Genomic DNA, 27,173 nt, shown 5'->3' with positions numbered 1-27,173 from the left:
TGTTTGTCTTTTTTAAAAGATTCATGTTTGGAAGAATAGACTGTTTTGAATTGTTTAAAGTTTAGAAACAATCTATTTGCAACAAAACCTTATTTCTTTCCAGTCACTCTGTAGCATAACAACAAAAGGCCAAATTCCTCTTGTGAGCTTTTGAGGCAGATTTCAGGGCTCAGCGCCACATATTAATCCTACAGGTTTTTAACTCTGTCTGGTTTAACTGCCCAGAGCTACTTCATAATCATCTGACTGCTTTGTTTTGTACCCTTGGGTGAGATAAAGACAATTAAACAAAAAGGCACATGAAAGCCACCCCAACAACTCTTCAATTGATAGTCATTACAATGCTTCTCAATACTGAGTTTGCCTAGAAATGAAACTGTTAATAAAATCTTTCATATGTCCATGAAGTTAAGCCTACATAACATTTCTAACAGATAACAGACTAATAACCAGGACACAGAAAGAGAAACTATAAATGAAAAAGCCAAAAGCAAAAAGCTGGAGCCCAGGGAACTCTACCCAATACTCTGCAACGAGCTACATGGGAAAAGAATCTTAAAAGAGTGGATGTAAGTATATGTATAACTGATTCACTCTGCTGTACAACAGAAACTAACACAACATTGTAAATCAACTCTACTCCAGTAAAAATTAATTAAAAAAAAATTTAGAAATTATTCTCAAATATCTCTAAAAGATGCACCCAACCCAGGGATCAAACCCAGGTCTCCCATATTGTAGGCAGATTCTTTACCATCTGAGCTACCAGGGAAGCCCAAAAGATGCAGAGGGGGAAAAAAAAGTCACCTAAAGATGCCACAAAGCAATTCACAGTAAAATATATATATATATAAACATTCAAACATATGAAGATGATCAACGTTATCAGAAAGAAGACAGGAGATTTTTTTTAAAGGGTGAGATATTTTGTACCTGATATACAAATTTTTAGAAGATTAATAATCATGAGAACTGAATGTAAGATAGAAGGCACTGTTGGTAAGAAGTGGTAAAGCCTTTTGGGGAAGAAATTTGAGAGAACTAAAACAACTTGAAATGAATAAAAACTCTGATCCAGAAATTCTACTTCTAGATTGTTTTAAAAATGTGTGTGCAAAAATATATGTGCACACACACATGATTTGTACAAAGGTGTTCATTTCAGAATCATTTAGAAAAGTTATATGTGATTAAGCAATCTGAAATTCCATAGACAAAGAGATATTTATGACACACATCCATACTGTGGAGTACTATGCAACAGTGCAAACAAGGAGAACAGTTACATAGGATGGCATTTTTAGAAAAATCCACCACTACGCACTACCGAGCAGACACAGTAAATGGCAAAAATATGTGGAGAATGATACCATTCATGTAAACAAAGTCAAAACAAAACTATTTTGATACTTAATATAAATGTTAAGGCAGAGTAAAAGGTATGAAAAAACAAACTCCATACTAATAAAAGTGTTCCTCTCTGCTTATCTCTAGGCTTAGGGGTTTGGAGGTGGTTGAAAGGTGGTTCTTTATTTATATTATTTGATTTTTGAAAGAGAGAAGATACTAGCTTATTAAAGAATAAAACCCAAAATACACAAGGAATAGCATAAACCAGTGCTGTATGTATTCTCAAGATACTAGTATGATACATGTATACTACCTGTGAGAGAGACTAATATACAGAGGAGTACATATGAAACTCTTAAGAACTATAAACCCCAAGATGACCTGTTACTGCTTAGATTTTTAATTTTTTAATAAAGATGTATTACTTTATCACTAAAATCCAATAAAAGTATTTTCATTTTAAAGAGGAAGAGAATATGTGGGAAGGTTATTTTCTGAGCTTTATAAGAGGTTGTTACTTTGATTTTTTAAAAAAATCAACACATTCTTAAACAGTCTGAATGGATTTAATATTATTGAAAAAAGAAAAAGTAAGTAAATATACACTGATAGCTACTGAACCTATAATGTTTAAGAAGGAAATAAAATCTGGATACAGTCCAAATAAAATGCAACATTTAGAGCTCCTTAGAAAATAAGGTTTAAAAATAACAATCAAATATATTTGGCAATGCCTTTAAGTATATGAGAACTTAATTCATTAATTTTAATGGCTTTTGCCTTACAAACTGGAAGTTAAAATTACATTGTTGTTTATTTCTATAAGGACATATAAAAGTTAGATAAATTCTTGAAATAAACTATAACAATATGCAAAATCAGATTTACTACCATATTCCATTAACATATATATAGTTATTTAAATGACTGTTAACCAATATGATTTTTTTAACATAAGTTTGCACTCTATTCCTCAGCATCCTAAAGGGACAAACTCCTTAGACAGAAGTCATTAAATAGTCATAAAAGAAGGCTGAAACTATTAAAAAAAACTTCCAAATACAGACCAACCTTCCTTAAGAACGTAGTAAAAAACACATGAAACACTTCTGAAGTAACCTCAATTCCCCTTTGTACACATCTCTGGTGCTGATGCGATTATAAAGTATATATACCTCTAAGCATCTTAACAAAAGGTTTAATAATGAAGAAAAAAAAAAGGAAGTACTAAATGTTATGAAGGCCAATACCAAAGGCACACTTGAGGCTCTAGATTTGATTCTGGTTTGCTCTGTCCCTGAATCTGGGATTTATAATCTCAACAAGCCTTAGTTTCCTAAGCTGTGAAATGGAAAAACCAAAATCCTCTTCACACTTCATTTATTTGTACCTGAGGAGTTAATGGACAATAAGTACACTCCTGTGCTTTGGAAAACTAGACAGCACTATAAAAATACATTTTAAAAATTATTCTTATCACAATAAAATACTGGCAAAATCGATTTTTTTTAATCAAACTATATTGTATAGAATTTGTAAAGGACTAAATATTTTCTAGAGAACTACTTACTAGAGATATTGACAAATAACAAGCACATCAATTAAAACAGTGTCTACGGCAAGCCATTTTGCCTCTTTATCTACTTAATCACTATAGAATTCTACTTGTTGTCAAATACAACAGCAATTTTGTCAAGCTAGGTAACTCTGTCAAATCGGTCATTCTTTCAAAGGCCATGTTCTCTCTTCAAAGCTTCTGCATATTTTCCATGTTTCTTTCAATATCCCTTTATATCCACCACCGAAGACTGAGGGTTTGCTTGGTAAGATGCAAGGTAAACTGTCGTATTTGCCAGATTCCATACAGACATATCAAGTAGAAAAAGACACCAATGACAAGTGCACACACGTGTATATATGAACATACAAGCGGTGTGCACACACACACACAGTGCCCTTCATTCTTTAGGGGGAAATACATCTCTTATACAGCAAATGATCGTTACTTTAAAAGGAAGTGTGCAGCACAAGCAAAAGAAGAAAAATAAACCTTACTCACCATCTCCCATAGCCATTCAGATGGTCCAGGGAGCTCTCTCAAACCAAGAGGTCAAACAGCACAACAAACAAATGCAGCTCGGTGCCTGCGCCACTGGGCTCGGCCTGCAGCCTGCAGACACCCTGCAGACACCCGGAGCACGGTGTGACCCAGGCCGCGCTGCAGCTCTGCACCGCAATAGCCAACAGCTGCTACTCCACTTCAAAATAAAAGTCTGGGGTCTTGCTGAAAACCCTCGTCTCTTTAGCAGAGCCTTGCAGAGCTTGATCAAGATTATTCTTTAACTGCATGTAAGAGGTTAGATACAGGTTGTGTATTTCTCCTTGTGCTGCCTGCCTGAAATTTAATGTAAGAAAAGCTCTGGGAGCCAATAAATGCCATCCCACTGAGGGACTTTTAATGCAGTCATCAAAACACAAGGCATGTGTTCAACAATCATTTTCTGCTTCCCTAAAGATATCCATGTAATCAGTAGCAATCACATGATCTGATGGATTAACTGATTTGTGCCTTTTTTAGAGGTTTTCATCCTTTTGTCATTACCTTTTAATATTTACAACGGAGACTGCTAGAAGCACACAAACAGGAATAGCCCAGTTTCCATGATTAACTGCTCTCATTATGCAGGAAGCATTTCTGGCTGCCGTAAACAAATCACGTCAAAGGCAGCCCATCAAAGGCTGCTCTGTGTGCGGACAGCAGGGCCACACGGAACAAAGCTTGCTTCTGGTGGAGACAGGACCCAGCCAGTGCGCAGCTGCGGGGACCTGGAGCACCCTCCATCCCCGCTGCACAGCCATCAGCACACTGCCAAGCTCCGAGAAGGCCCTGGGGCTCCTGGTCACAGACAGACACGTTTTTCACTCAACCTAAGGAAAGGGCTGCTTTGCTTTTGCCAAAGGGTATGTTATCAACTAGACTGCCAGTTACCTTATTGCCTCGTATAGCCAAATACCAAGGTAATTTCAAAGCCTAGTTTCTATGCTTTATTTTATTGCCAACCTTCTAAAACAATTATTTTCCTACAACTGTTTTCAAAAAGAGAAGCTGGGAGATATCTTACAATGATTACACGCCAAGACTGCATTCGGTCCTACACACACACGTGACAAATCAGGATTATGTGGAGTTTTTTCAGTTAAAAAAAAAAAAAGAAAAAGACTTGCAGTCACAGCCACCAACACGTCCGTGTTTACATCTCGGTGAGCGTAGGAGCCTGTCTAGAAAGCTCCATGATGACACCAGACCCAGCCATAATCACAGGGCGCCTGCAAGTTTCAGTCTTTTCCTTCCTACAGGGCTGCTGTTGCCTTCTTTCAGCCATGATTTGATTAATTTTAAGTCCAGTTTCCTTCTAATAGCAGTTAATTCCACTGCACTTAAGGATTCTGCCTAACTTACTCTATAATGAGAATTAAAGTCAGACTTGAAATACCCTCAAGACAAAAAAAAAAAATAACCATGCATTTCTCACTATTCCTAAATTATACAACACACTCAAATCTCTGATAATAGAATTTATTTTGTGTTCTTGAGTGTGCTGAACTAATGCTCTAGAAAATCAAGTCAAAGAGTTCAAACAAAACTTAAAAGGGTACAGATATGGCAAGCATGAAAGAAATCAGAGCCAAAAGCATGAGATGTAAGGTTATGCATTAGGACGTGCATAAGGAGAGAAGAGGTAGATGGAAGAGGAAATAAAATAGACAATTTTCCCAAACAATAAACGTATATAAGGTAGTTTGAGGTCATATCACTACCACTTACCACAAGCTTCTCCAGCCTAAAATCCTTCTTATTCCCAGAAGCCTATCAAGACTCCTCCTAAGGCCTACAAGACCCTCATATCGTGGTTGCTGTTTACATTTCCAATTAGCTCTCACAGACGCTCTGGCCTCCAACCTAGCCCTTTCCGCACTAGGTTCTAGTCAGCCCTGGCCTCCTCCACTCCGTTCTTCATATATATGAAGATATTGTCCACCTCTCAGCCTTTACAGCCACACTTTCTCTGCCCAAAGCGTTTTTTTACCACCATGTATCCAATGACCAACTCATTCTCCTTTATCAGGTCTCAATTCAAATATGTCAATGCTCAGAGAGGCTTGCTCACCCTTCTGTCTAATGTGGCATCACTGAGTTAACATCTCCATACCCTATTTACTTCACTTAATGACTGTGCAGATGACAGATTTTAAACTACAGTGGCTCTTAGACACTTATACCACTTTTACAACAAATCCTCTGGGTTGGTTTTTGTTTGTTTATACATAATAAGATCACTTTTTCATCCCTAAACAATCTAAATCAATATAAGAAGTATGGTATTTCATTATTATAGTTTTAGGCAAAGACACACTAAAAGTTTTTACTTCTCGTAACAGTTTTCTAGTCACAGAACATCAGATGAAACAAATCCAAATTAAATACCAGGTTTGGCTGAACTCACAATAATTTGTTTTGCATATGTACACCAAGTGAAAGAGAGAAGAGGTGATATCTTTAATAGCTCTTCATTCTGTTGTGTGCATGAACTACTTCTACAGATTTCCATGTTGAGCCTTTATTCTGACTTAAATGCTTTCCTGTCTGTAACTTTATTTTCAAGTTTTAGTTTGAGTGAACAGTAACAATGACCCAACAAAGGATTGCAAATTGTGCAGAAATAAAAAAATGGAGTCAAATAAACGTTTACTACATTATTTTAGGTATAATCTTATTTGCTATTGTTGATTAGTCACTAACTCATGTCTGACTTCTTTGCCACCCCGTGGACTGTAGCCTGCCAGGTTCCTCTGTCCATGGGATTCTCTGTAGGCAATACTGGAATGGGTTGCTGTTTCCTTCTTCAACTTGCCAGTTAATAAAACTGGTTTTCAGTGCTCAATTGACATATTTTTCTACCTGTGAAAATTATTCAGGCATCTTGGGTTGGGATGAAATATACTATAATGTTAGGAAAAATTAGGAAATTATTCATTTAATGGCTTTTTTACTTAGCAGCGAGGATTTTAAGGAATAATTTAATTTCAGTAAATTCATTAGACAAGGAGTAGTTGTATTTTCTTTCATTACCAACTGCAATCACTCTGGATATCCATGTGTTTACTTACTTATGATCTCTCTGTCCCTAGAACGTAGGTTTGTCTAGGCTGAAACTTTAACTGTCTTCTTCACTCTTGTGACAAAATCCATTTACATTTTAAGAAGACCATTCTCAATTCTGGTAGAAAGCAGATTTCAGGGGTCAAACACAGAACTAAAACCTATTGCAGTAGGTTGCAGGTAAAAGCTAAAGGAGATTTATAGAAGGGTTTTAGCAGTGGAGATGTGAAAAAAATTAGCAAACTTGACACATATTAGGATTTCAGAGGGAGAAATGACTAGTTAGAATGGAAGATCAATGCAAATTATTAATAACTCTAATCAGGAAAGTTTTTAGCTTGAGTTGATGGTGGTGCCATTGACTGAAATGGGTAAACTGGGGAAAGAACAGATTTGAGGGAAAGGAAGAGAACAGGCTTTAATTTTTGGACCTGTTAAGCCCGAGATACCTATCAGGCATCCAAAGGGAAAGGCCACATCAAGGTGACAGGCTCTGAGATGTAGAACACAGAGAGATAAATGAGGGCTAGAACTATACACTTGGAGTCATCAGCAAATAGTTACCATGTAAAGCCTTTGGGCTGGATTAGATCACTGAGAGAGAATAAAGACAAGCGGGGAGAGAGGCTTGGGCCCTGGGACCTGCCAACATGATAAATGGGCTTTCCTCTTTTAGCCTCTTAATAACAAAGCTGTTACAGTATTTTTCAATGATAGTACAATACCATCATCAAAATCATCCTGACCAATTTTTACACACCAGTATATATATTATAGATTTTTAACGTTCACATTTGACTTTACTTTCAATATGCAGATTATAATCTCCAAAACAAAAGGATTCCTGAAGATTTTTTTCCAAGAGACATAAATGCCAGGTACTAATCCTAAATCTCCCTGTTTATGGAGAGATCATCAGAAGAAAAAGAAATGAGAGCTAAAAGAACAAGAAACAAAAAAACCTTCTATCTTTTGAAGGTAACAAAAATAACCTCACAAAATACAAGAAGGGCAATACTTTCAAAATAAATCACAATCAAATAATAAATATCTTAAATTTATAGTATGCATTGTATTTTTCTTAAGAGTTGTGACTACACAGTCTGGAATACACAAATGAGAATGCACTGTAAATGGTACAAAAACACAATTCCTTAATTCAAGGAATTTTAACAATTCGCCATCTTTTTTGCTCTTTCTGGTTTGTATGGAGATGGACAGAGGTAACTGCTGGAAAAATAAGAACAAAGTACTTAAAACACCTTCTATTCAGAGAGGAAGAGCGAGAAACAGCTGGCAATCAGGGTGAGGACTGGTGGTGCTAAAATCAACTTATGCTCCTGCAACTAAGTTTAGATTAGGGTGGACACAATCTTCTTAACACTAAACTCTTACTACATCTGCCTGAATGCAATACAACAAGGCTTGCATGCTAAGTCACTTCACTCGTGTCCGACTCACTGAGACCCCATGGACTATAGTCCACCAGGCTCCTCTGTCCATGGAATTCTCCAGGCAAGAATACTTAAGTCTTGGTTTAATCTGGAGAAAAATAACTAAATTATATTAGTAACTAGTCTTCCTGTCACCTGACTATAACAATTCATACAACAAATTTTTTCTCCAGTATCATATATATTATTAAGCTAAGTATACTATCTTTATAAAATAAACCTATTTTCCTAGGTGAAAAAACTACCTATACTATCTTTGGAAATAGACTATATTATTCACATATACAGTTAATTAACACTTAAGGACTAAAGGTAAATGCTACCCAGTAAGATGAAACACAATTTAGCAAACCTTACAAAAAAGAAGAGCAACCACAAAATCAAATAAATGCTAGATACCAACACCAAGCCTCCTTGAATCCAAGGAGGTCTCATTCTAATTAAGAAGCCAAAAATGATTATACTGGTGAAGTTCCTATGTCTGTGTTTCTTCACTGGTATCATCACTGATAGTCTAAACACAGGTGTAACAGAGTAATCAACCCTACAATTTCTACTAAAAATCAGTTACATAGAACAATTACTCTGCTATCATAGGCATAACATTCTCTAACATAAATCATACCAATGTTTTCTTAGGTCAGTCTCTCAAGGCAATAGAAATAAAAACAAAAATAAGCAAATGGGACCTATTCAAACTTATAAGCTTTTGCACAGGAAAGGAAACCATTAAAACAACAACAACAAAAACAACCCAAAACACAACCTATGGAATGGGAGAAGATATTTGTAAACGATGCAATTGACAAGGGCTTAATTATACAAACAGCCAAAATATACAAACAGCTCATACAACTCAACAACAACAACAAAAACCCCAATAAGCTAATTGAAAAGTGGGCAGAGACCTAATTATATAATACTCCAAAGAAGACACACAGATGGCCAACAGGCACAAGAAAAGGTGTTTAACATCACTAATTATTAGAGAAATGTAAATCATAACTACAATGAGGTACCACCTCACACCAGTCAGAATGGCAATCATTAAATGTCCACTGACAGATTAATGGATAAAAAAGATGTGGCTCAGATACCCAATGGAGCATGACTCAGCCATAGAAAGGATGAAATAATGCCATTTGTGGTAATACAGATAAACTAGAGATGGTCATACTACGTGAAGTTAAGTTAGAAAGACAAACGCCATATGATATCACTTATGTGTGGAATCTAAAATATAAAACAAATGAACCAATCTATGAAACAGAGATGGGCCCACAGATAGAGAAGAGACTTGTGGTTGCCAAGGGGAAGGGAAACTGGGAATTGGGGTGAGCAGCTGAGAACTATTATATACAGAATGGATAAACAACAAGGGCCTGCTGTATAGCAGAGGGAACTATATTCAATCTCCTGAGACAAACCATAATGGAAAAGAACATAAAGAAGAACGTGTATATGTGTATAACTGAGTAACTGCAGAAATCAACACAACACTGCAAATCAACTACACTTCAATTACAAAATAAGTTGAGTAAAAAACACATTTTATGCATAGAGGGACACAGAGGACAAGGGGGTCATCATATCTTCAACACAGAGGATACCAAAAATAAGGTTAAAGAATAATACCACTTTACACAATTAACACATTATTAAATTTTCACTTATTCCAAAAGAGTCAGAGGATAGGTAATGATCAGAAGAATATAAAGGCTTTGTTACTATATCCTAACCAAGTTTTAACCCACAAAGTCAAATCTGCTGAATCAGTGATATAATAGTTGACTTGAAGGCATATCTTAGTATCTAAAACTCTGCTACCTAATCTCAGAATGTTTGAGATCTGGATTAACTTAATTATTCTTACCTTTGCAGGCACTCAAAATCATACCGCCTGAATTTTGCACTTCATCAAATTTGGCAAGTATCATTTCTAATCTGGGAATAAAGAATAAATTCTGTTTATTTTACATACACTTTCAATTAGAAACAATTTCCTTCACCACTTCCCTGAGAAAAAACAATCCCAGGGATTCAGTTAGTTGTATACAACTCTCTTTTTATAATTAACTCACGTACTGAAAGCAGACACAAAACCCATCTATTCGGTAGAGAAGAGGAGTCAAATACAGGTAGAACTCTACACATTCACAGGTGTATTTGTAAAAAGGTAACTTTCAAAGGAAGGGGATTACAATGTATAAAATAAGTACGTTACAGGGATATATCGTACAACAAAGGGAACAGAATAACCATAAATGGAATATAAAAATTGTTAACTGTTATATTGTACACCCAGAACTTACTGTACATCTACTGTAATTCCACTTTTTAAAAAAAGATAACTTTTACACAAGACAGTTTCATAGTTTCATCATAAAATTATTTCTCCAAACCCATCAAAAGTACTTTAGTTCCAACTTTACAATGAATCCACTCAGTCACCAAGACATTTTTTTAAAGTACATAAAAATCATACTAAGGAAACTTAAACATAAAAACAATGAAATACAAAATGTCAGAAATTAAAGTAATGCTGATGTCACTGATAATCTCATGTTGAATTTTAATTCAATACCAACTCTATTAACTCTTACATTCAGAATAATTACTTTCTACATTTCTGTTATCACTTCTAATTAAAAATGTGTTTTTTATTAAAAAAGTAATATATACTCATTACAAAAGAAAATTAGGAAACATAAATAGAAACAAAGAAAAAACCCACAATCCCACCACCCAGAGAATTTATTCAATTGCCTGCTTTCCAATTCTTTATATATAAATTTTCTTTGGGTCAAAATGGGATCACACTGACAGCACTATTTTTAAATTTTTCAATATTATATCATGCTATGATTTACTCTTCAATTTATGACTTAGAGATCTAGGTAGGTCTTTAACTGCCAAATGTTTTTCTCACATCAATGTTTCTGTCATAATTTCACTTCTAAAACTTTAGTTAAGCCTTAGCCCACATTCTGTCATCTTTTACTTGTAAACTGAGGATGAAGATATTGTTTGGTCTAGAAAGTTTTTTTTTTCAATTGAAAATCTTCTAGAAATTTATTATAACAGGATTTCTAAACCTTAAACTCATCTCAGAGTCACACATCTGAAAGCATTAAATTCAACAAATATTCATACATCTGAAAGTACTTCAGTCAAAAGATACCAAGTCCCTTCAGCCTACAGAACAGTTATCTTCCGGAAACTTGAATAGACATTAAACAGGCTGCCCAGACAACATGTGGACAAGATGAGCCAAGGTAGGGAAAATTGGAACTGGAAGATAGGAGTTCAGAATGAAGACCATACAGGCCACAAAGCTCTTCGGGAAAAAGTCAGAACAAGATGTTAAGGAGCATGAAATTAGCACTCAACTATTCAGTAGCAAAATAGGAGGAGGAAACTAAGGGCTGCAAGCTCTGGGAGAAAGGATGGTTGGTAAGGAATTGACATGGGACAGATGAAACAGCAAAGAGTGAAGATACAGGCAGCTTTAATGGGAAGAGGAAATACTAGCAAATATAACAGTAATAGGGAGAAAGATAGGAATAAACAATAAAAGGCTATTATAAAATAATATAGCTATTTAGAAAAACAACCTTATTCAAAATGGAGGCTACATAATCTGATGGAAAAGGAGGAAACAACGTAAGAGTAGACAGAAGAAACTAGGATCTTTTAAGTAATTCAGGAAGAAAAAAATTAGGCAATTTAACCGAAGGCAAATACAATAGAGGCTGGAATATCCAAAAGCAACTTAGACGGCCAAAGGATAGAGATGTGTAAAGCTCTGGAAGGTTCTGATTCAGGGTAAGGATAGAGACCAATAAAGCATTAGGATGGAACTGGGAAAGAAACTCTATCTGAAGTCCATATATAAGTTTAGAGTCATAATAAAAAATCACAAATACAACATGAAAGAGAGAATTAGGTATCTCAGAACATAATCTCTTTGGTGTATCAGCCAATTACTGATAAAATATTCATGCCACACAATTCACCCCTTTAAAGTGTACAATTCAATGGCGTTTAATATAAAGCTAAGAGATGTACACAATCAATTTTAGGATGTCATTATTATCCCAAAAAACCACCCAATATTCATTAGCAGTCACTCTCTCCAATTTTCTCAGAACTATGCAACCATTAATTTAGCTTCCTTTCTACAGATTTGCCATGTCTAGCCATTTCATATAAATGAAATCATCTAATATGGGTGGCTTTTTTCACTGACAATGTCTTCAAGGCTCATCTATGTTATAATATATATCGGTCACCCCTGTTCATGGCCAAGTAGTAGTTCATTTACAGATATATTCTATTGTTTATCCATCAGCTTACGGACATGTGGGGATATGAGACATTTTGACTTTTTAGCTATTATGAATGTTCACAATGTTGTTATGAACATCTGTGCACAAGCTTTTGCGTGGATATGTTTTCACATCTCTTGTGTATATAGCTGGGGGTAGAACTGCTGGATAATATGGTAATTCTGTTTAACATTTTGAGGAACTACAGACTGTTTTCCAAAGTGGCTATACCACTTTACATTCCCACCAACAATGCCTTCTAATTGCCCTACATCCTCAACAACACTTGTTATTGTCTATCTTCTAATTTTAGCCAACCTAGTAGTATCATCTTGTATTTCTCTGATGGCTAATGATGCTGAGTACCTTTTCACGTGCTCACTGGCCACTTGTGTATCTTCTCTGACAAAATTTCTATTCAAATCCTTTGCCTGTTTTTAAAATTGGGTCATCTGTCCTTTTACTGTGGAGCTCTAAGAGTTCTTTATTATATATTCTTCATATACTTGGGACACATGTTTTTTATGAGATGTATTATTTGTAAATATTTTTCCCATTATGTGGGTCTTTTTTTCGATTTCTTGATGATGTCCCTTGAAGCACAAGTTTTTAATTTTGATGAAGTGCATCTTATTTTTTTCCTTTGGTTGCTTATCCTTTTGGTGTGACATATAAGAAACCACTGCCTAGCATTCTCTGTAAGTTTTATCATTTTACACTTAGTTCTGTGATGCATTTTGAGTTAATTTTGGGATGTGGTATGAGGAAGAACTTAAACTTTATTCTACTACATGTGGAAATCCCACTTTCACATCACTATTTATTGAAGAGAGCTATTTCAGTCCTAAAGGATGCTGCTGCAAAAGTGCTGCACTCAATATGCCAGAAAATTTGGAAAACTCAGCAGTGGCCACGGAACTGGAAAAGGTCAGTTTTCATTCCAATCCCAAAGAAAGGCAATGCCAAAGAATGCTCAAACTACCACACAATTGCACTCATCTCACAGGCTAGCAGAGTAATGCTCAAAATTCTCCAAGCTAGGCTTCAGCAATACATGAACCGTGAACTTCCAGATGTTCAAGCTGGTTTTAGAAAAGGCAGAGGAACCAGAGATCAAATTGCCAACATCCACTGGATCATGGAAAAAGCAAGAGAGTTCCAGAAAAACATCTATTTCTGCTTTATTGACTATGCCAAAGCCTTTTGACTGTGTGGATCACAATAAACTGTGGAAAATTCTGAAAGAGATGGGAATACCAGACCACCTGACCTGCCTCTTGAGAAACCTGTATGCAGGTTAGGAAGCAACAGTTAGAACTGGACATGGAACAACAGAGTGGTTCCAAATAGGAAAAGGAGTATGTCAAGGCTATATATTGTCACCTTGCTTATTTAACTTATATGCAGAGTACATCATGAGAAATGCTGGGCTGGTTGAAGCACAAGCTGGAATCAAGATTGCTGGGAGAAATAGCAATAACCTCATATATGCAGATGACACCACCCTTATGGCCACAAGTGAAGAAGAACTAATTAAGAGCCTTAATTAGTTAAATTAAGAACTTTCATTAAGATCCTTTTAATGAAAGTGAAATAGGAGAGTGAAAAAGTTGGCCTAAAGCTCAACATTCAGAAAACTAAGATCATGGCATCCGGTCCCGTCACTTCATGGCAAATAGATGGGGGCAGGGGGAAACAGTGGAAATAGTGGCTGACTTTATTTTTGGGTCTCCAAAATCACTGCAGATGGTGATTGCAGCCATGAAATTAAAAGACGCTTACTCCTTGGAAGGAAAGTTATGACCAACCTAGACAGCACATTAAAAAGCAGAGACATTACTTTGCCAACAAAGTCTGTCTAGTCAAGGCTATGGTTTTTCCAGTGGTCACGTATGGATGTGAGAATTAGACTATAAAGAAAGCTGAGCGCCAAAAATTGATGCTTTTGAACTGTGGTGTTGGAGAAGATTCTTGAGAGTCCCTTGGACTGCAAGGAGATCCAACCATTCCATCCTAAAGGAAATCAGTCCTGAATATTCACTGGAAGGACTGATGCTGAAGCTGAAACTCCAAGCTTTGGCCAGTGAAGAGCTGACTCATTTGAAAAGACCCTGATTGAAGGCAGGAGGAGAAGGGGACAACACAGGATGAGATGGTTGGATGGCATCACCAACCCTATGGACATGAGTTTGAGCAAGCTCTGGGAGTTGGTGATGGACCGGGAGGCCTGGCGTGCTGCAGGGGGTGGTCACAAAGACTCAGACATGACTGAGTGACTGACCTGAACTGACCTATGTATCCTTTTATATATTTTGAATATGATGACAGTCCAGAAAACTAAACTTATTTTAAATAAGCACATGAAATTAAAACCTTTAAAACCAGTGACAAAAAAATATATTTAGTAATACGTACCTAGCAGGGGGAATTCCTCTCTTATAAAGGTCCACTCTCACTTTCTCTCCCACATGTCTATAAATCTCCACCATAGCCAATATTGCAGCATCTCTAACCTGCCAAATAATTCAGAACTTAAAAAAAAAAAATACAAGATACAATAAAATACTTTACCTCCAGATAACATTACATTCACGGACCAACTTGAAGCTCCAAGTTGGTTTTAATGCCTTTAAACCCCTGGGAGATTACGTTAGGTCATTAATAAAAACCCAGATGACCTATCTAGAAATGTCTAGAGAAACCTTGTAAAAGTTTTACAGAAATCTAAGAAGCATCTAAATAAATGTGACTTTTAAAAAAGCTTCTATTTGTAATAAGATTGTGTAAAGAAGTGATAATACAAATCATTATCACAGTTAACATTTTCTTGGAATAAAACTGCCTTTTAGAAACGTGGCCTGAACTCAAACAGAAAATTATACACCAATGTTCACAGCATTATTATTCACAATAGCCAAAAAGGTGAAACGACCCAAATATCTATCTGTGGATGAATAGATAAACAAGATGTGGTGTATATTAGTTAGCCTTAGAAAGCAAAAGAAGGAAATTCTGACACACGCTACAACATGGATGAACCTTGAAGACAGTATGCTAAGTGAAATATGCCAGATACAAAAGGATAAATATCACATGGTTCCACATGATGACTGGTCAAATTCATAGGGAGAGAAAGTAAAACATGGCTGCCAGGAGCTGCAGGACTGGGGGAATGCAGAGTCACTGTGTGGCAGCTGGGACGATGGAAAAGCTCTGCAGATGGCTGGTGGTGATGGCTGCACAGCAATGCCAGTGTATTTACTGCCAGGGAACCAACTCTACACTTAAGAATGGCTGAAATGGTAAATTTTATGTTTTGAATATTTTACCACAATGAAAAGAAAAAATAAATGCGGCCTAAACACAGGAATGTGGAAGACAGCTCTTAGTTCCTCTGCACAGCTCACTGCAGAAGGGGAAATAAAGAGACAGGAGAACTCTCTACAAACCTCTACAGGAAGAACAAGGGCCTAAAAGCAGGGAAACCTAGCTCAGGGTCATTCCAAATGCCCAAGCTGTGCTAAAAGAGTTACAGTCAAGATTCAACCCCACCACAAGGGACAAGTTCCAGAGCACACTCCTGTACTACGTCTATAGTATTTGTGGCTCAGGGCATGAAATCTCCAGCAAGTGATACACCACTGGCACAAGCAGGGTTATGACTGTTGCAAAAATAATGCAGGAATGAAAAGGAAGCTGACAATGTGTCCTCACAATTAGCTCATAGAAGGGACACTACAGAAGGGTGTCCAGGTTCTTTGTTACTCAATCTTTCTAACTTAAGAATTATCCTTTAAGTCCCATCTATCCTTAATACTAGCCAAACAGCTAACTAACTTAAGTGACGTTGTGAATAAAACATGTTCTTAAAAACTAAATGTGGTGGAGTTTGAAAAAAAAAAAAAAAAAAAGTAAAGAGAATTTGGTTTTAATTAAATAGTAAACAAAATACTGTTATACTTTTTTCTTGTCTGTCTCAATAAGACAAATATGGTGGAGAGCATGAGCATACATCATTCAAACATGAAAAGTATGAGACACAAGCAAAAACTAATCCTAAACAATGTGAGATATGGAAACTTTAATAATCATGACTGACAATGAAAACTGTCAACACATGATCCAACGGAGCAAAATGTTCAACTAATGGCACTCTTAAACCTAGCAACCTATCACTCACTCAGAAAATTTGAACTTTTGTATTAAAATACTGATTTTTTTTTTAAGACTCTGGGTCTTACACAAATTGGCATTCCACTAAAATAAGTAAATTAAAAGATATTTATTTATGCTTACTAATATTTTGATGAGGTCATGGGTTGAAAGCAAACGACAAGGGAGCCAAAAACCACAAAAGCTGTGCGGACTGAATGCACTTACAAGCTCTAGATGGCAGAAAGGACCATAGAGGAGTAAAAGAAATAAAACAAAGGTATAGTTAGAGAAGAGGAAGTAACACTACAGGAAAAATTGAAAGCTCCTACACACTACCTATCTTGCTGCACAGAACTTGAAAAAACTAATCCAGAAAGAGAACAAACGCTTTCGTTTACAATTTCCTCAGACTGGAGCTCTGCGGCATCTCTTCTGTCGGATCTCTGCATACTGTGGCCAGCTGCACTGTCTGATTACCTGGGGGGTTTTACTCAGTCCATGATTTTGGTAACCACCTGCACTGCTCTAGAACGCCTAGGGCAAGTGGCAAAAGGGGGCTGGGGAAATTGGCTACAACAGCTAAAATACCACAGAGTTAAAGAAAACTCCAAACTGGGTCCAGAACAGAAGTAGATTCTAAGTTCTACCAGCATATTTGTTATATGACCATCCATTTCGGGTGGCAACCACTAACAGACGAAAGAGAAAAAGAGAAACTTATCAGTGACTAATAATTTTTAATTAACAACATGAGAGAGCACTTACACACAAAAAAATTAGCAGATAAAGCTATCAAATAAGATAAAAATGCTGGTGACAGAGATCAATTAACAACTATCAACTATTTAAAATCTATTATTTCTATAGCTTTCCTTGTGCTTTGTGAAATCAATACATTGTTTTTTCTAGAAAAATGAAAAACATATTTCAATAATCATAAAACTTACATGTTTAATGTTTCAATAAGACACAGACACACGCCTTCTCGAGATCGAAAATTCTTGTGCTTAAAACCAGAGGCCAACTGTTCCCAAATGTACTATTTGAAAGAAAAGTAAACATGTATAACAAAAAATTAAATTACTCATGTTATAATCTTTTATCTATTCTCGACCGTACTACCAGCCTTACTGACAGCTAAACCTTCCCACGGACTGTTCACTTCTCTGCAAGCTTTTCTAAGCCAAATTTGCACTGATGCTGCTCTCACCCATTTTTAATATCTTAATCACATTTTTAACTTTGATTTTCTATCTTTTACTTTAGATTTCAATTATTCTTGGAAAAACTGTGTCTAATACCTAAAAACCTTAGAACTTCCAAGGACACAGAAATTTCTCTAAGCTTTAGAAACCTTCAGTAACAATGCTACCATTATAAGCCTCGGAGTACTGTCAGCATTTAAAAGGTCCAATGTTGCCTAGCAACTAGTACAGACTGTCACAAGGAATAGGCTTTTTCAACATTTTATAATTCAGGCTGTTTTCCTCTTAACACTGGATCCAAATACAGAAACACATTTGGGCAAATCATTCTATTGCTACCCACCCAGTAATCTTTTCTTTTTGAAAAAGCATAGATAAACCTATACAATCGAAAACAATTACATGGGTTTGTTATAAGAAGGAATTGAGCTTTGTTTTCCCAAACATATAGCCAACTGTCCCAATCAGTCTTTTCTCCACATTTAAGAAACACCACCCTTACCATTGACTAATGTGTACATACACACATATACACAAACTTTCACACATACATACGTACAAATGCCTCTTCCTGGACTCTATTCTCCCTGGACTCTGTATTCAATTTCTACTAATATTATTTCTCTCTGCCAAATTTTCTGGAGAGTAACTTACAAGTTTACAAAAAAAAAGTCTTAAATGTGAATAACCTGACCTATTAACACCATGTCAGAACACTTCTCTATACTTACGTTTATGTCCAAAGACATAAGGATTCCCTTTATAGCACTCATTGTAACAATAGCATGTCAAAAACAAGTTAAAATTCGAATTGCTAAGCAAGTGTCAAAGGATACTCACCAAGTTATAAATAAGGACTTATATACATATTTATATCTTTATATTCTAGGGTATAAAAAAACAGAGGAAGTCTACTTTTACAACTCAATTCTCCAGATTTTTTAAATAAAATATACATAATACAATTCTTATATTGTATTTTAAATAACACAATATCATTGTATATTTTGTAAACTGATTTTTTTCCCACTAAAAGTGAGCTACTCTTTAAATATTTGTTTACATGTCACTTTACTCCTCCTTCAAAATACATCCATAAGACCAATTTTTTTCTACCACATTCATAAAACACAGGTACTATCATCTAACATATGCCTTATATAACTAGCAACCACTTGTTACAATAAAAATTTTCTCCCTGTCTCAGTAAGGGTTTCAGAAACTCATATAACCCTCACTGAACACCAATATAATTTGCAGGTAGTGAAAACCAGAAAATCCTAACAAATAATATAATCAGTACACTGTCAAATCACTGAAATCTGTAAGTTAGCTTTTTGAAAAAGCATTAAAGAGCAGAAAATAAGAAAAAGAAAACCCAAAAAATCAAGCAATTAAATACTGACAACTTTTTAAAAATTTCAATGTCTTTAAAGCATTAGCAATAATTCACTGTTTAAAATTCTAAGTTTCACATCCCTGGGGCTTTATTGACTTGCTGTGATTACCACCTATCTTTACTGTTAGTTAATCATCAATGAGCAGAATCTGAACTTTAAAATGCAGGCTTACCATAGGTGGTGCTACCTGATCCATTAATTTCAGTATCAGAGTCTGAGCTTCATCTCGAACCTTGTCTTTGGCATCTCCCATTCTGTCTACTAAAGCTACAATAACTAGAGAAATGAGGAGAGAAAAGAATAAATATTTATAATTCATCTCCATTTATGAACTGTACTTTACAAAACTACAGACATCAATTAGTTCCATAATGAAAAGTTATGAAGCAAACTGTTTCAAGTTCTCTATCCATGACTCCAATCAAAAATAACTGAAAAGCAAAGTTTCATAAGAATACACACGGTATGATATCCACTTAACAATATTCAAAAAACAGGCAAAACTTACTATTATTCTGTCTAGAGATTCATATAGATGGTTAAGTGCTACAGAGCAGCAAGGGAATGATTATCCCAAGGTCATGACAATAGTCACCTCTGGTAAATAGTGGGAGGTGTCTACAGGAAAGCACTTATAAGGAACTGGAAGAGTTCTAGTTTTTTGACCTGGGCATAGACAGTTGTTGGTTTTACAATTATTCCTTAAATTGTACATGCTTGATATGTATTCTTCTATATGTACAATGTATTACTCAAATGACAAAAAAAAAAAGCCTGGTCCATGAGACTGAGGTCCTTCTCTACTATATCCAAGCCTCTGGCACTATTCCAAGAAAGACGGCTGGAAAGGCAGGTTAGAGTCCATTCCTGGAGAGTTTTCATGGAACAGGCTTCCATAACTATAACTCAACAAAGCACTGTGAAGAAATCATACCTATTGAGGGTGGGGAAGGAGCAAATGGGAGGGTGGCTAGAACTGAAGTTATGGGCTGTAGTCAGCCCATAGGGTAAAAATACCTCATAGTCAAAATTATATTTTTGTAATCCCTTAAATTACCATTTGGAGAAGGCAATGGCACCCCACTCCAGTACTCTTGCCTGGAAAACCCCATGGACGGAAGAGCCTGGTAGGCTGCAGTCTATAGGGTTGCTAAGAGTCAGACATGATGGAGCGACTTCACTTTCACTTTCACGCGTTGGAGAAGGAAATGGCAACCCACTCCAGTGTTCTTGCCTGGAGAATCCCAGGGACGGCGGAGCCTGGTGGGCTGCCGTCTATGGGTCGCACAGAGTCGGACACGACTGAAGCGACTCAGCAGCAGCAGCAGCAGCAGCAAGTTACCACTATCACTTAGTGTGGTGATATCAGGTGTGTGACCAAACTACTTCATCTTTTTGTCTTTATCTCCTCAACCCATAAATGTCTGGAGCAGTACTCACCTCAGATTACTGAGATACATGTAAACAACTCAGAAAGTGAGGGACACTGGGTAAACATCAAATGGGTCCCCTACTGCTCCCATCAGCCTACAGGTTCAAAAGCACAGATATTAACTTCTTTTGTTTTTACTGTGATCTTACAGCTACAGCCTTCCTTTCTCTGAGGCCACAGAGGCTGAGGCCTAATTACTCTAGTTATTTACAGACATACAATTAAATGTGTAGCTAATGTGATGCCAACGTAGTCTACAATGTAACACTGTCTACAGTGTAACAATCAGAATTGATATAATGATGATTAACAACATTTAAGGGAAGAAGAAACACATCCTTTTTGGAAGAAAATGAAAAGCCAACCATGCAAAATGGAATGATCATCCAAATATCTAAGCTTAATCAAGGAAATGATTATTTAAGGAAACAAAATCTTTGCCATAATAAAAATCATAACCCTAACCATGAGGCAACTGAAGTATCTGTCAGTTGAAACAATATAAATCCTTCTCATCTTTTTTTAATTTTTTTTAACTTATTTACTTATTTGGCTCTGCTGGGTCTTAGCTGTGGCATGCAGGATCTTTAGTTGCTGCATGTAGCATCTAGTTCCCTGACCAGGGATCGAAACTGGGTCCCCTGTATTTGGAGGGCAGTCCTAGACAATGGGCCACTAGCAAAGTCCGAATCCTTCTCATCTTGCTTAGACATATATTGTTAACACTAGAGAAGTTCTCCCACATCTACAGAATTGGCTACTGTGGGACTCTGGTTCTGACAGCTTTGGACAGACAGAGACAAAACAAAATATTTAATAAATGTTAGATATTATTATGTACTATAGCAAGGAGAAATAAGAAAGCCTTCCTTAGCAATCAATGCAAAGAAACAGAGGAAAACAACAGAATGGGAAAGACTAGAGATCTCTTCAAGAAAATTGGAGATATCAAGGGAATATTTCAAGCAAAGATGGGCTCAATAAAGGACAGAAATGGTATGGACCTAACAGAAGCAGAAGATATTAAGAAGAGGTGGCAAGAATACACAGAAGAACTGTACAAAAGAGATCTTCATGACCCAGATAATCACGATGGCGTGATCAATCACCTAGAGCCAGACATCCTGGAATGTGAAGTCAAGAGGGCCTTAGGAAGCATCACTACGAACAAAGCTAGTGGAGGTGACGGAATTTCAGTTGAGCTATTTCAAATCCTAAAAGATGATGCTATGAAAGTGCTGCACTCAATATGCCCAGCAAATATGGAAAACTCAGCAGAGGCCACAGGATTGGAAAAGGTCAGTTTTCATTCCAATCCCAAAGAAAGGCAATGCCAAAGAATGCTCAAACTACCGCACAATTGCACTCATCTCACACACTAGTGAAGTAATGCTCAAAATTCTCCAAGCCAGACTTCAGTAATATGTGAACTGTGAACTTCCAGATGTTCAAGCTGGTTTTAGAAAAGGCAGAGGAACCAGAGATCAAATTGCCAACATCTGTTGGATCATCGAAAAAGCAAGAGAGTTCCAGAAAAACATCTATTTCTGCTTTACTGACTATGCCAAAGCCTTTGACTGTGTGGATCACAATAAACTGTGGAAAATTCTGAAAGAGATGGGAAAACCAGACCACCTGACCTGCCTCTTGAGAAATCTGTATGCAGGTCAGGAAGCAACAGTTAGAACTGGACATAGAACAACAGACTGGTTCCAAATAGGAAAAGGAGTATGTCAAGGCTTATATCGTCACCCTGCTTATTTAACTTATATACACAGTACATCATGAGAAACGCTGGGCTGGAAGAAGCACAAGCTGGAATCAAGATTGCCCGGAGAAGTATCAATAACCTCAGATATGCAGATGACACCACCCTTATGGCAGAAAGTGAAGAGGAACTAAAAAGCCTCTTGATGAAAGTGAAAGTGGAGAGTGAAAAAGTTGGCTTAAAGCTCAACATTCAGAAAACGAAGATCATGGCATCTGGTCCCATCACTTCATGGCAAATAGATGGGGAAACAGTAGAAATAGTGGCTGATTTTATATTTTGGGCTCCAAAATCACTGCAGATGGTAACTATAGCCATGAAATTAAAAGACGCTTACTCCTTGGAAGGAAAGTTATGACCGACCAAGATAGCATATTGAAAAGCAGAGACAACAAAGTCTGTCTATTCAAGGCTATGGTTTTTCCAGTAGTCATGTATGGATGTGAGAGTTGGACTATAAAAAAAGCTGAGCGCCGAAGAATTGATGCTTTTTAACTGCAGTGTTGGAGAAGACTTTTGAGAGTCCCTTGGACTGCAAGGAGATCCAACCAGTCCATCCTAAAAGAGATCAGTCCTGGGTGCTCCTTGGAAGGACTGATGTTGAAGTTGAAACTCCAATACTTTGGCCACCTGATGCAAAGAGCTAACTCACTGGAAAAGATCCTGATGCTGGGAAAGATTGAGGGCAGGAGGAGAAAGAGATGACAGAGGATGAGATGGTTGGATGGCATTACCGACTCAATGGACACGAGTTTGGGTAGACTCTGGGAGTTGGTGATGGAGAGGGAGGCCTGGAGTGCTGCAGTTCATGGGGTCACAAAGAGTCTGACACAACTGAGCGACTGAACTGAATTGAAGCACTGAATTATCTCATTTAATCCTCATAACAACCCTATGAAATAGAGTAGGTCCATTGGATGAAGAAGGTCCAGAGGCATTTTAAGTACCTGGATCAAGGTCACACCAGTAGCAAGTAGTGAAAACCAGGATTTAAGTAATCTTCTAGGTCACGGTCATAATTAATTCCATTTATTTGTACCTGAGGTGGTGTGTGTGTATGTGTATTAACAACCACATGACAACAATGGGAAAATAAAAATAGACACATCATTCCTGAGTGGTTGAGTTTAACTCCAAAGAGAAAATAAAGGGACTTTCCTGGTGGTCCAGTGGTTAAGACTACTTGCTTCCACTACAGGGTTTTATACCTGGTGGGAGATCTGAGATCTCCTAAACTGCAGTCAAAAAAAAAATTTGACCCAAACAGGAGCTCACTTCAATTTAAAAACTAAAATTTATAAAATATAAACAACAAAATCAAAAAACTTCACACTACATAAACTGCAGACTTACAGCTATTAACAAAATTTCATAAATATTTTGCACTAGAATCCCTTTTTAATATATATACTCTTGGAGTCAAATAGAACAAGATTTATTTCTAGCTCTACTGGTTATTTGTTTACGTAAGATAGGAAACTTCTCTTAGTTCAAAGATTTTCTCGTCTGTAAAATAAGGAGGGATCCAGGTCTATACCTCACATGGCGAGTGAGAGAATAAGTAAAACTGGTAAAAAGCACCTGTGCCAAGACCATAACAAGCATTCAGAAGTGTCAGCACTCTTCCTGACAGACCTGTATATAATGACCTCCAAATTATGTATTATTCAACATATGCAATCAATAATCACTAGGAATCCAAAACAGAGCTTTTCACTCTGTAAACTCTCAAAAAGAACTTGTTAAACAAATAAATACATTTATCATAGACTGGAATTTGGACAGTGAAACATGAAAGGAGTTAGTATATTTTATTAGTTAGTATAAACACAGAAGCATAGCTGTATTATTTTATTCTCTTAGCATTCTCTTAGCATTGTATAAAATGCAAACCATTTACAAGATGCAAAGCTGAGGACCATGTACCCTGACTGCTCTAATACTTTCTACAACATCATTTTGGACTAAAACTTATCTGTTTAAGATTTGTAAATATCTTTAAATATCTTTACTGGATTTTGTTTTCATAAAGTTCCCTGGCAGTCCAGTAGTTAGGACTCCCTGTTTTCACTGCCAAGGGGCCAGGTTCAATCCACGGTTGGGGAACTAGGATCCTGCAACCTGCATGACCAAGGGTGGTAGTAGCAGGGAGGGGACAGACAAAAAATAACCAAGGCCGGTGGTCAGTGTTAAATTAAATTGTGTTTTGGGGAGGTTTGAACATTTAATTTTTCCATAAAACATCTAGTAACAAAAGAAAATGTAAATATACCAATGAATTACATTAATAGAGTCCATACTCTTTTTGGTACTAGAACTGACCATGGATCCCAATTTTCCTAAAACTTCACTATTACTATAAAAAGATTAAAAATATCTGTAACAATAGTTAATAACCTAAGTGTATCAAAAGAAAAACAGTATCACTCATATCAAGTTACATATATCCAAGGTTACAGGTTACGTTATCAAAAAAAAAAAACCCTCCAAAACATAACTGAATTCAATTTCCTTTCAAGGAAAGGCTTCTAAAATGGTTTGGCTGAGATTTAAGACGGAGTAAAACAAGAAAGTGTTAGTTGCTTAGTCATGTTCGATGTGGAATTCTCCAGGCAAGAATAGTGGACTGGGTAGTCATTCTCTTCTCGTGGGGCTCTTCCCAACCCAGGGATAGACCCCGGGTCTCCTGCATTGCAGGCAGATTCTTCAAGTCAACTCCGGGATTCTTAGTCTAGTAATATATTTCTCTAAGAGCACAAAGATACACTACAGCCTATCTTGTAGAGGTAATTTGTCACACAAATTAGAAATAATTATTTGAGGATAATCTTTCATTTATGTAAAGCAGAGAAGCCCAGTAAATGGATAAAAAATAGGCATTCAATAAATGGTAGCAAAACTGTGATTAAATATTCCTATTACATCACACTGACTCTGAAATAATAACAAGCTCATGTTTCACTAAGAACAATAATGAACACTTAGGGTTTAAAGTGAAAACAACACTAACAGTAAATGCATAGGGGTAAACAAAAAGAGTAAGAGATTAACAGATAAAAAGCTATACACATAAGACTATGTAGTTATGTGGGAAATATATACAAAAAGCACTAGCCAACAAAAACAACTTAATGTAATTAATTAATTTTTAAGGGTATAGAATCATGAAGTAAAGAAAAATTCAGTACTGGGTGAGATTAATCTGAAAAACCCCTACATACTAAAATCAGAAGTAAATCATTAAAAGAGAAAGGAAGGACCCTGGAGAAAAGAAGATTTGAAAAAGAAAAAACAGCATAGCAGAGGCATAAACAAGTTAAGCCAGAACTAACAAGAGTGAGCAAGTTTTTGATTAACAAAAGTGGACACTATTTACTGACGATCACAGATAAATAAGGCTGCTGAGGTGGAGAAGAGTCATACGGGCTGAGAAGACTGAAACTCCAAGGACAGCAAAATCAGAAGTAAGTTTTAAAAACAGGATAGTCCTGGGAGGCAGCAAATGAGGATTCTGGTCCTATTATTTCCACAGTACCTAAATTCCAGCAGTCAGTACATACATCAAACTACATCTGGTTATGTGTGAGAAGTAAGTGAGATATGGAATACCCAGAATTACTCTGAAGTCTGAAATATTGTCTGCAAAACTAACAGGGCAGGGGTCACAAATTCAGATGCCTACAGTCAAGGAGGTGCCAGAAACACCAAAAACGAACCAGATCCAAGAACTGCAGTATTCCAACCTGTGTATTATAACCAAGATTCCAGTTATGAGGAGACAAGAGGAAATGGCAGGAACTTAAGGGCTGGAAAGCTCGTGACCCAAAGAGGAAGCTACAGCAGAGCTTCTATAGATATTCGTATGTGGGAATGCAAAGACGATCAGGGTTGCTGCATTGGCCAATTTTTCAAGACAAGCTGCAAATATGAATTTTTATGTAAAATTTCCTAAATGTTAATTCAAATTACTTTAAGATAAGACATAAGCAAGTAACACATGTTAACATCTATCATAGGATTTTAACCAAGAGATTGACAGTTTCAAAAATCATCTTTTCAGAAGCAATTCATACAAAGATTGAATTGGAACCAGGTATTAGTTTTCATTCCAATCCCAAAGAAAGGCAATGCCAAAGAATGCTCAAACTACTGCACAATTGCGCTCATCTCACATGCTAGTAAAGTAATGCTCAAAATTCTCCAAGCCAGGCTTCAGCAATATGTGAACCGTGAACTTCCTGATGTTCAAGCTGGTTTTAGAAAAGGCAGAGGAACCAGAGATCAAATTGCCAACATCCGCTGGATCATGGAAAAAGCAAGAGAGTTCCAGAAAAACATCTATTTCTGCTTTATTGACTATGCCAAAGCCTTTGACTGTGTGGATCACAATAAACTGTGGAAAATTCTGAAAGAGATGGGAATACCAGACCACCTGACCTGCCTCTTGAGAAATCTGTGTGCAGGTCAGGAAGCACCAGTTAGAACTGGACATAGAACAACAGACTGGTTCCAACTAGGAAAAGGAGTACATCAAGGCTGTATACTGTCACCCTGTTTATTTAACTTTTATGCAGAGTACATCATGAGAAACGCTGGACTGGAAGAAACACAAGCTGGAATCAAGATTGCTGGGAGAAATATCAATAAGCTCAGATATGCAGATGACACCACCCTTATGGCAGAAAGTGAAGAGGAACTAAAAAGCCTCTTGATGAAAGTGAAAGTGGAGAGTGAAAAAGTTGGCTTTAAGCTCAACATTCAGAAAACGAAGATCATGGCATCTGGTCCCATCACTTCATAGGAAATAGATGGGGAAACAGTGGAAACAGTGTCAAATTTTATTTTTTTGTGCTCCAAAATCACTACAGATGGTGATTGCAGCCATGAAATTAAAAGACGCTTACTCTTTGGAAGGAAAGT

At 36.6% G+C, this 27,173-nt stretch overlaps 1 protein-coding gene across 1 annotated transcript in view; it reads right to left on the bottom strand.

Annotated features, from left to right (window-relative positions):
* The window catches only part of CLASP2 (cytoplasmic linker associated protein 2), a 175,513-nt gene that overhangs the window by 136,021 nt on the left and 12,319 nt on the right, over positions 1-27,173 (bottom strand). The window contains exons 3-7 of the mRNA XM_010835579.1: positions 19,226-19,329; positions 17,396-17,487; positions 16,608-16,678; positions 14,709-14,811; positions 9,839-9,909 (exon numbers count right to left, since the gene is read on the bottom strand). Of these exons, the coding sequence (XP_010833881.1) occupies positions 9,839-9,909; positions 14,709-14,811; positions 16,608-16,678; positions 17,396-17,487; positions 19,226-19,329 (441 nt within the window). The remainder of the gene's footprint in view (positions 1-9,838; positions 9,910-14,708; positions 14,812-16,607; positions 16,679-17,395; positions 17,488-19,225; positions 19,330-27,173) is intronic.

Source organism: Bison bison, unplaced genomic scaffold (assembly GCF_000754665.1).
Source record: "Bison bison bison isolate TAMUID 2011002044 unplaced genomic scaffold, Bison_UMD1.0 scf7180017864043, whole genome shotgun sequence".
NCBI lineage: Eukaryota > Metazoa > Chordata > Mammalia > Artiodactyla > Bovidae > Bison > Bison bison.
Note: the sequence above shows the minus strand (reverse complement) of the source record. Positions and strands in the feature narration are given on the sequence as shown.